Below are 8,851 nucleotides of genomic sequence, written 5' to 3' on the forward strand. Positions count from 1 at the left end.
TACGAGGACTTTTGATCAACCCTCTTTATCCATTGACCTCGTCAATTTTCATTCACATTTTTCTTCTGCCTAGACGATACTTTTTGCGAGTTTGTATGCAAATGCGGCCCAGGTAGCTTTCATAACTTAATAGCAAGCACGGGTATAAACCAGCTCACCAAGAAACGAGCATGAAAGACGGGCTGTGACCCAGGCACTACCCTCACCTTGTTTGACGATAATGCGTATTGTACAACGATTATCCTGATTACTTTCCGAGTGATTTATAGAGCCTCTTTTACCCACAGATGGTCACACAAAAATCAACGTTGACTGTTTTAAAAGTCTTCATTAAATGCCAAAGCACAGGTCTAGTGCATATTCAATGAATTAGCGTTATTGTAGAAATATAAATAACGATGAAAAGGAATAATGCGACAGACAAAAATACAACTGAAATTGGCAGCATATCATTTGAGCTTCTTAATATTTGATCAATGATTGAATCAAGCTTTTGATGGTATCATAGAATTCCTTCATCGCTAGGCACTACGCAACAAGAAGTACCTTAGAACAAGGTTCCTAGATGACTTTCTAACACGTTTGTCACTCATTTCTAGTTGATGTTTTTCAGTCTGTAGTCTTGCTGTAGGAAGCTAGGCTGTGTCTGTCTTTTTGTTGTTGCACGTGTTTCTGGTAATAAGACAGATTACACCAACAGCGTCGGTGCATGACCTTCATTGCAACTTCTATCTTGGAAATCTGAAGATCCTTTCTCCCTAAAAAAGTCAATTTATCAGACCTACATATTTTTGTCAATTTTATTATGAAAAAAAACTAGGCCTCGTGATTTGTGATGTAAAAAGAAATATTAATTTCTCCTACACATTTTCCTAAATCTACTGTGCTTTATAAATTACATTATATGAATAGATAACATGAGCTGTTTGTTAGAAATGGGGTTTCTGGGTGGCTAGGGTATGCACCTCAGCCAGGCAGAACCTATCCACTCTAGTCAGGGCTAGGGAGTTACACGTCCAAGATAACCCCTGCTCACTCCCTTGGTAGCTTGGCACTAGCAGTCAGGCCTATCCCCGAGGCACAACACACGTGACGCCAAATGTACACCACAAAATAAACACAACACTGAGCTATGTAAAAATAATCTGTATTGCACAAAACATAATTAGACCAACATTACACGTAAGTAATACCCTGCTACCTTAGCAGTTGTCAGGAATTAAGGTAAAAGTTATATGCACTTGTCATGAACAATTCCTAAATACCCATAAAAGGAACATTAGAGAATATATCACAAGTCATACAAATACATATCAGCTAGACATGCCCATAAAAAGGAACATTAGCACGTATATGTAGGAACCGTAAACAGGTAGGAAATCTAAAACAACCAAAAGTCTGTACTAGGCTCCTAGAGCCTAGATTCCCTAAAAAAATACCTGTTTCCAGTTGAAGAGGCATTCCTAGTGCCTAAATATGAGCATAGGGGGCCCCCGGCGCTCCTGTGCGCAAAACGGGGGCCACGCAATGTTTTTGGAGGACAGAGGGGCGGTTGGCACCCTCTCCTCTTGAACGGGCCCCTCTGGGGGCCTGCGTTCTTCGTGGGGGCCTGCCTCGGCCTCCTCACACCCTGTCCGTGGGGTGGGGGCCGTGCGGGGCCCAGCAACAATTATAGGGGCAAAGTCGGGAAGGGACCTCCGTCGAGGTCTCCCTTCCCGATTCCAACAGGAAAGAAAAATGCCCAATAACAGGAGCGTCCCGCTCCTAGTGCAGCGACCGGGGAAGGGGGGCGCTCCCTGCGCCTTCCCCGAGTCCTGCCTCAACGTGGGAAGAAACTCGGACCCCTCCGGGGGCCAGAGGAAACATTCGCTCGCACCCGATGTGGTGCACAAGTATGAGGAGCTGCTCCCAGGCCGCCGGGAGGCTCCTTGAAGAACTGGAGGCAGCTGGTGGGCCGGGGCCACTCCCAGAAGCGGGACGTGCCTCGGGGGCGCCGAGAAGAGCACGCTTGCTCCGATTCCTTTGTTTGTGTGCCCCGGGGGCACTAAGATGAGCGCGGACCTCGCGCTAAAGAGACTTCCCAAAGCCCGGCTGCGGTGGTGATTTTTGGGCTCCAAATAAAGTGCTTTTCACAGCGCTAAGACCAAACCTGCAGCCTGGGCTTCGGCGGTGATTTTTGCCAAAAGCAGCGCTTTGGCAGCGCTAAAGAAAACGCGGTAGAGAGTGTTACAGGGGTCAGGGGCAACAAAACAAGCAGGATTACAGGGCTGGTGGGCCCAGCTACAGGCTAGCACAAGGGGTGCAGATGGTGGCAGTTCCTCCTAGTGACCAGGCAGGGCACAGGTCAGCACAACAACAGCAGCAGTCCAAGGTGGTTTCCTGGTGAGTCCATGCATCAGCGTTCTGTGTCCAGTTTCAAGTTCCAAGAGTGTTCAAATTGTGGGGAAAATTACCCTGTACTTATACTGGGTTTACAGTGTGTCTTACAATGGCAGGGAGAGGAGGTTCCAGCCAGTTACAACTGGTTCTGGGAGTGTCCCCTCTCTCCTTTCACCACAGGCTCCAAACATCAGTGGGGGTTAACAACCCTATTGTGTGAGGCCAGGGCACAGTCTTTACAAATGCAGGTGTGCCCCGCCTCTCCTTTCTCTCAGCCCAGGAAGGCTTTACAATATGTAGATGCACCTCTGTGACACCTCCACCCTCCCTGTGTTCAGGCTGTCTGAGAAGTATGCACAAAGCCCCAACTGTCAGTCTGCCCAGACGTGGATTGGAGACAAGCTGCAAAACCCCAAAGTTATAAGCACAGATAAATGCGCACTTTCTAGAAGTGGCATTTCTGTGATAGTAATAAAAAATACACCTACACCAGTAAGCAGCATTTCTCACCACTATCACAACCATACCAAACATGCCTACGCTACCCCTCGTAAATCAGACAATACCCCTTACACATAAGGCAGGGCATTTCCAAGGAAATCCTATGAGGAGGCAGCACTCACAGCAGTGAGACACCAAGTTAGGCTGTTTGTCACTACCAGGACAGGCCACGCAACATGGCACATGTCCTGCCTTCTACATACATGGCACCCTGCCCAAAGGGCTAGCTAGGGCGTACCTTAGGGGTGACTTACATGTAGTAAAAGGGGAGTTCTTGGCCTGGCAAGTAAATTTAGATGCCAGGTCCCTGTGGCAGGAAACTGCACACACAGGCCCTGCGCTAACAGGCCTTAGATAGGTTTGACAGGCTACTTCAGTGGGTGGCGCACACAGCGCTGCAGGCCCACTAGTAGCATTTAATTTACAGGCCCTGGGTATAGGGATACCACTTTACAAGGGACTTATAGGTAAATTAAATATGCCAATCAGGTATAATCCAATCATACCAAATTTGTAAGAGAGAGCACATGCACTTTAGCACTGGTTAGCAGTGAAAAAGTGCTCAGAGTCAAAACGTCAGCCAACAAAGGTCAGAAAAATAAGGAGGCAAAATGCAAAAAGTCTGGGGAATGACCCTGGAAAAGGGTCAGGTCCAACACTGTTGATGCGCTATCCGCCTACCTTAGAGCATTACATGATATAAAGGATATACATGAGAAAATATTAAATAGAACATGCATTTATAAATGTTAACATTTATAGGAGGAACTTAATAAGTTAATGTCATGAGAGGCTTAAAGCAAGAAAGGCACATAACACACCCCAGCTTCAGCTCAAGGCAGTGGAACACCACATTCAATCAGTCTTGTAAACTTTGAGTGACAGCATTTGACCTGATCACATGTGACCCTCTGCCTTAAAAGAAGTGCAGTTCACTGTCAAGTGCTGGTGAGCCCATAATTTATTTTTCCATTGCTTTATTTATCCTTTTTTGGTCATAATTGTGTCTTTAGACTATATCTTCAGGTACCAATAATTCAAAGGCAATAGTACCTTTCCTGTGTGACATGGAGACCATTCTTTTTCTTTGCGAATTAAAGGAAAGATGGTTTCTATTGCTGTTTTTAAGTAAGCCTGCATGGTAGGAAGCATTTATATTTTGCATTATTAAAAAATGTATGTGGTGGTTATTTTTTTCCGTTTGAAATTTTTGTGGGAAGCATATGCTACCATGTTTAGTTAGCTTTATTTTTATTTTTTGTGGCATGTGCTTGCAATAAAAAGAAATAACCATTACATCCGCTTGCCGAGCCTGAGCTGTTGGCTTTGCAGTGCTTGTTTAAGTCTTGCCTGCAGACAGCTTTAGTTGTTTGTTGTCGAAGACCTAGTAACTTCTGAGCAATGTACATAGCTTTGGGTTAGGCCTTTACTCATAATGCGATGGGTTTCATTTCTGTCGCAGTTCCCTCCTCCATATTCAGTGTCCTTCATCCCTATTCTTGTGTTTGCCCTGCCTCTGGAGCATTTCTTCTTTACGTCACTTCTAGTTGGATGACTTGTAGACTTCCACTGATGACCTGAGGGAATTTCTTCTTAATTATCTGTCATCGCCCTATAGGAATGCATGTCTTTTGTCTCTCTTGGATCCAGTTAATTTCAGCTCGCCGCCCCTACCCTTGACGTTACTCCTCCTGCTGCTCCCCACCCCACCCCTGCTTCATTACTTTGATTAGAACATTTTTGTAATACATTTTTTTCCAGTTGTTTGTGTGAGGGCCTGCAGTTGCATGATACTGCATTGCTGGCTCCCGCACCTTTCCAAACTCACTTCAATTCTTTAATGTTTTTATTTTTATTTCTGTGAGATCCCGGAAGCTGCACACTGCTACCGGGCCCTTTATTTTCCTCTTTTAGTGCTTACTGCATACCCTAAATATAGTCTTTAATTTACTGTTCAAAAATTGCAGTTGACCGTCACAGAATGGTAAATTAAAATTCCAACATAGCCACTATTGTGTCACCACAAATGCACACGCATGGGTGGCCATCTTGAAATGTTATGTTCTTTCAGAAAAAATATTCAATGATGGCCCTTCTGTGTTTGTGCGTGCATGGTGTTGCACCCGCGGCCACTTGGAATGACTTTTTTCATAATGGAAAAAACATTCCAAGATGAATTGTCTGGAGCTTCAATTTCAGTTCGATTATATCACTTTGAAATGTCTATCAAGTGCCTACATATAGAATTGTTTTTGCAAAGCAGTATTGTTTCTAAGGTTCTGCGATTGAGTCGAAGAGTGTGGAGGAAGAAGATTAAAAATTACCTGTTTAGTAGTCATTCTTTTCTTGAAAGTGTCGAAATTTGTTGGGTGTGATGCTAAGGTGGACTTTTGTCTACTGGTGCTGTTGTGTGACTTTTAAGTTGACATGAGGAAGACTTTATTTCACATAAGTTGACATGAGGAAGACTTTATTTCACATTTGTATGATGATTTGCATTGTGCTTTTCCAAAGCTTGAGTAGTTTTGGGAATCACATTTTTCATATTTTTCTCAGTTTTCAGTAACGCTTTTTTATTATTTTCTTTAGGTACCTGTTTCCTAAATTTACATTGTGCTGGACAGAATTCCTTGAAATGAAGGTACGGGTACCCTGTGAAACACTTGGTTACATTGAAGCCAACTATGGCAAAAATTGGGACGTACCTGTAAAGGAGTGGGACTGGAAAAGGTCTCCTCCGAATGTGATACCCAATGGAATGTGGCATGTTGATGAATGGGATGATGTCATTCAGTTGTACTGAAAGTAACCAGATGAAGCTAATTTCGATTCAAAGACGGACAAATATTCCTCAGAATTTCAGCAAGCTTCGGTTTCATGTTTGTAGTTGATTTACTGCACATAAACCAATGTGCTCATATTTTTCCATGTGTCTTTAAAATATACTGTGTATGATAGAACTAAATCTACTTAAATTATCTTGTTTCTCATACCGCAGCTAAGAGAAATTATGAATTCCAATTTGTCTTTGGAAAATTGCAGTATTATTCGGAGCATTATTGTAAATAGTATGCATTTCTTTGTTCATTGCTGTCACAGCAACGAGTCCGAGTGTTAGAATAAAATACACGCCTAATGATCAAAGGGAAATCTGACCCGATCAGTATAGAAGTACTAGAGGCAGCAAAAAATAGTTATCACTTTATTTAGATGACCGAGAGGTGCAAAGTAATCCTTGTGCTTTGTTGCAAAAAGTTTGGTTGTTTTTGTTTCTGTTTCATTCTGTCCTCTGTAACATCAGCCGATAAACTGAAGCAAACATTTTCTAGGCTGTTAAAAGGTTCATCAAACTTGGGATTGTCAACAGTAAAGTCATAACAGCAAAGTTCACATTTTATGACACGACTTGAAGCCTTACATTAATAAATGTTTAAGTGTATCAGTACTTGCTGTAGATTGATGTCATAGGTTTGAATGAATACTTTTTTATGTGTATAATAATCATGATAACCGGCTGTCGCTATTAGGAAATGTTCCACCCCAGCCTCCTAAATCAAAGGCTGAGAGACCATAGTATATTTTGCTTGAATGAATTTGCAGAATTGAATGCAGAAGACAGCAACACCATGCTCCCAAATTTTAGATGCAAATCAGTGAAAATATTTTCCATGCAGGGGTTCATGACTACAGTGATATAGATTTCTAAGGATGTCACTGTGATTAAATGTATTTTAGATTTTTATGAAAAGCAGTTTAATGATAGAACAAGAAGTGATCTTAATATTTCTAGTTCTTTAAGAAAACCTAGTATTTAATTGTACTTTCTGGGCAGCCTACGATAGTGGCATATCTTACACAATAACTATGGCTTTCTGGTCCATGCACCATGATTACAAAACACATATAGGTAAGAGGCACTGTTCTTTCACCATTTACTTTTTACATAGAAAGCTTGTATGTTGGTTTGTTCTAAACACCATGTTCAGCCAAATTTTCTTTAGAAGGAAATTCCTTGCTGTATGATCATTGTATTAGTGATCACGCAAATGAGATGCACAAACTAAATACAGAAACTTAATTGTTCTTGTCGTGCAAACCTTTGTGTTAGATGCATCCTACCTGCATCATTATGTTAGTGTAAATGTGATCATGTCATTGCTTTTAAACTACAGTCGTGGACGTGACACAGCAGAGTAGCGCTTCCTTCTCAGTGTTGTCAAGGATCATTTTTCATTATCGTCAGTAGACTTTGAAAGACATTTTTTCTTCTAGGTCTTGTTTTTTCCACGTCTCAACCAATATTTGAGAAACCTGTTTGTCTCTAGTCTTTTGCTTCTTTTTTCCCTAGAAGAAAGAAGTGAGCTAGTGACAATTTCCTGCTGTTCATTGAGAGACTTTGTTCAGACCCTTTCTTGAGCGGTCTCAAGTTATGATATTTAATTTGTTCTTATTTTTTGTTGCCATCTATTAAATTGTGACAGTCAGTGTTGTCCAAAATTCGACACTTATCGTGTACATCTGGAATCTGATCCCATATCATTTGGTAATGTTCGTCTGGAGAGAGTGTGCCTCATTTCTGCTGCCACAAATTCTGTAAGATTTGTAACCACCCTTTAGATTACTGCATCGTCTGCTATGAAGGTACCTTTAATGTGTTATTGATTAGATTTACATTTCGTTGTTCCCCAGCAAAGTACCTAAAATGTCCCCAGCCTGCTGACTTGGAATTGTGTGCTACCACTGGGAGACAGACTTATTTTCTGGAACCTTGCCACCAAAGAAATGTGTGTATATACACAGCATTTGTGATTTTTTTTTTTAATTGCAGAAGAATTTGCCCCTCAAATCATATCCTCATTCTGCCTGTGATTAAAACAGTGAGGTTAAGGGAAGGAGCACATTGAGAAACAGAATGTAAAATCATGCCCATCCACGAGGAAAAGGAACGGTGGCTTCTCAAAAAGTGGTGCCAGTCCTGAGCCAAGCTTGTGAGGTCCGTAGCATTTGTTTCCAACTCAACTGGTGCTGGGTTAAGTCTGAACAACCACGTTTGAGAGATGACTTGCTGGGACCAAAGAGCTGTATTGACCTTTGGACTTGGAGACTGCAGGAGAGAAGAATAAAACAATTGCGACCAGCAGCAAGCTGGAAAATAACAAACCACAAACACATTCATGTAAAGGACACGGTTTAATAAGAGATTAAACATTATGCGAATTGAGACCCCTCGAGTTAATGTTAAACATTCACAAACACTCGATGATGTTTTATTACTAATAATAACTTTGTCTAGTTTGTAATCGTTTACTTCGGAGCTGTTTTTTCAGTGTTTGTCAATTATGTACAAGTCTAGTTTTTAACTTTGAGCAAGAGACTTACTTATTGTATTTGCGTGATTTCACGTGGGTGGTCGTCCTTCTGTATGTTTTTGTAAGAATTATGTTTGGGTTGAATAGTGTATGTTTACATTATTTTCCAAAACATCATCGGATGTACACATTCATCAAAGATATATTCTGATACTTGCAAGTTTATTTTTTGGCATCGCAATTAGATCCCCACTTCCTGAAGACGGGAAGGTGAATATGTATTTAATGAAGAATTGTAACTAATGTCTTCCCTGGCCAATGCACCTCCAACCACCAACTTTCTGCATGCGCTTAGCTGTATTTCTATTTTTGCCTACAGTGTTATTTTCCCAGTATTTTGGGGCCAGATGTGTAGGAGGCTGGACTGGCTTGTAGTGAGTACCAAGGGGTACTTGCACCAGGCCCAGTTATCCCTTATTAGTGTATAGGGTGTCTAGCAGCTTAGGCTGATAGATAATGGTAGCTTAGCAGAGCAGCTTAGGCTGAACTAGGAGACGTGTGAAGCTACTACAGTACCACTTAGTGTCATATGCACAATATCATAAGAAAACACAATACACAGTTATACTAAAAATAAAGGTACTTTATTTTTTATGACAATA

At 41.6% G+C, this 8,851-nt stretch overlaps 1 protein-coding gene across 2 annotated transcripts in view; it reads left to right on the forward strand.

The window, feature by feature from the left end:
- Positions 1-6,319, forward strand: part of FKTN (fukutin) — a 121,633-nt gene extending 115,314 nt beyond the window's left edge. For both annotated transcript variants that reach the window (XM_069239832.1, XM_069239841.1), the window contains exon 10: positions 5,470-6,319. In XM_069239832.1, the coding sequence (XP_069095933.1) occupies positions 5,470-5,683 (214 nt within the window). In that variant the 3' untranslated portion in view covers positions 5,684-6,319. The remainder of the gene's footprint in view (positions 1-5,469) is intronic.
- The last annotated feature ends 2,532 nt before the right edge of the window (positions 6,320-8,851 follow it).

Source organism: Pleurodeles waltl, chromosome 1_2, assembly GCF_031143425.1.
Source record: "Pleurodeles waltl isolate 20211129_DDA chromosome 1_2, aPleWal1.hap1.20221129, whole genome shotgun sequence".
NCBI lineage: Eukaryota > Metazoa > Chordata > Amphibia > Caudata > Salamandridae > Pleurodeles > Pleurodeles waltl.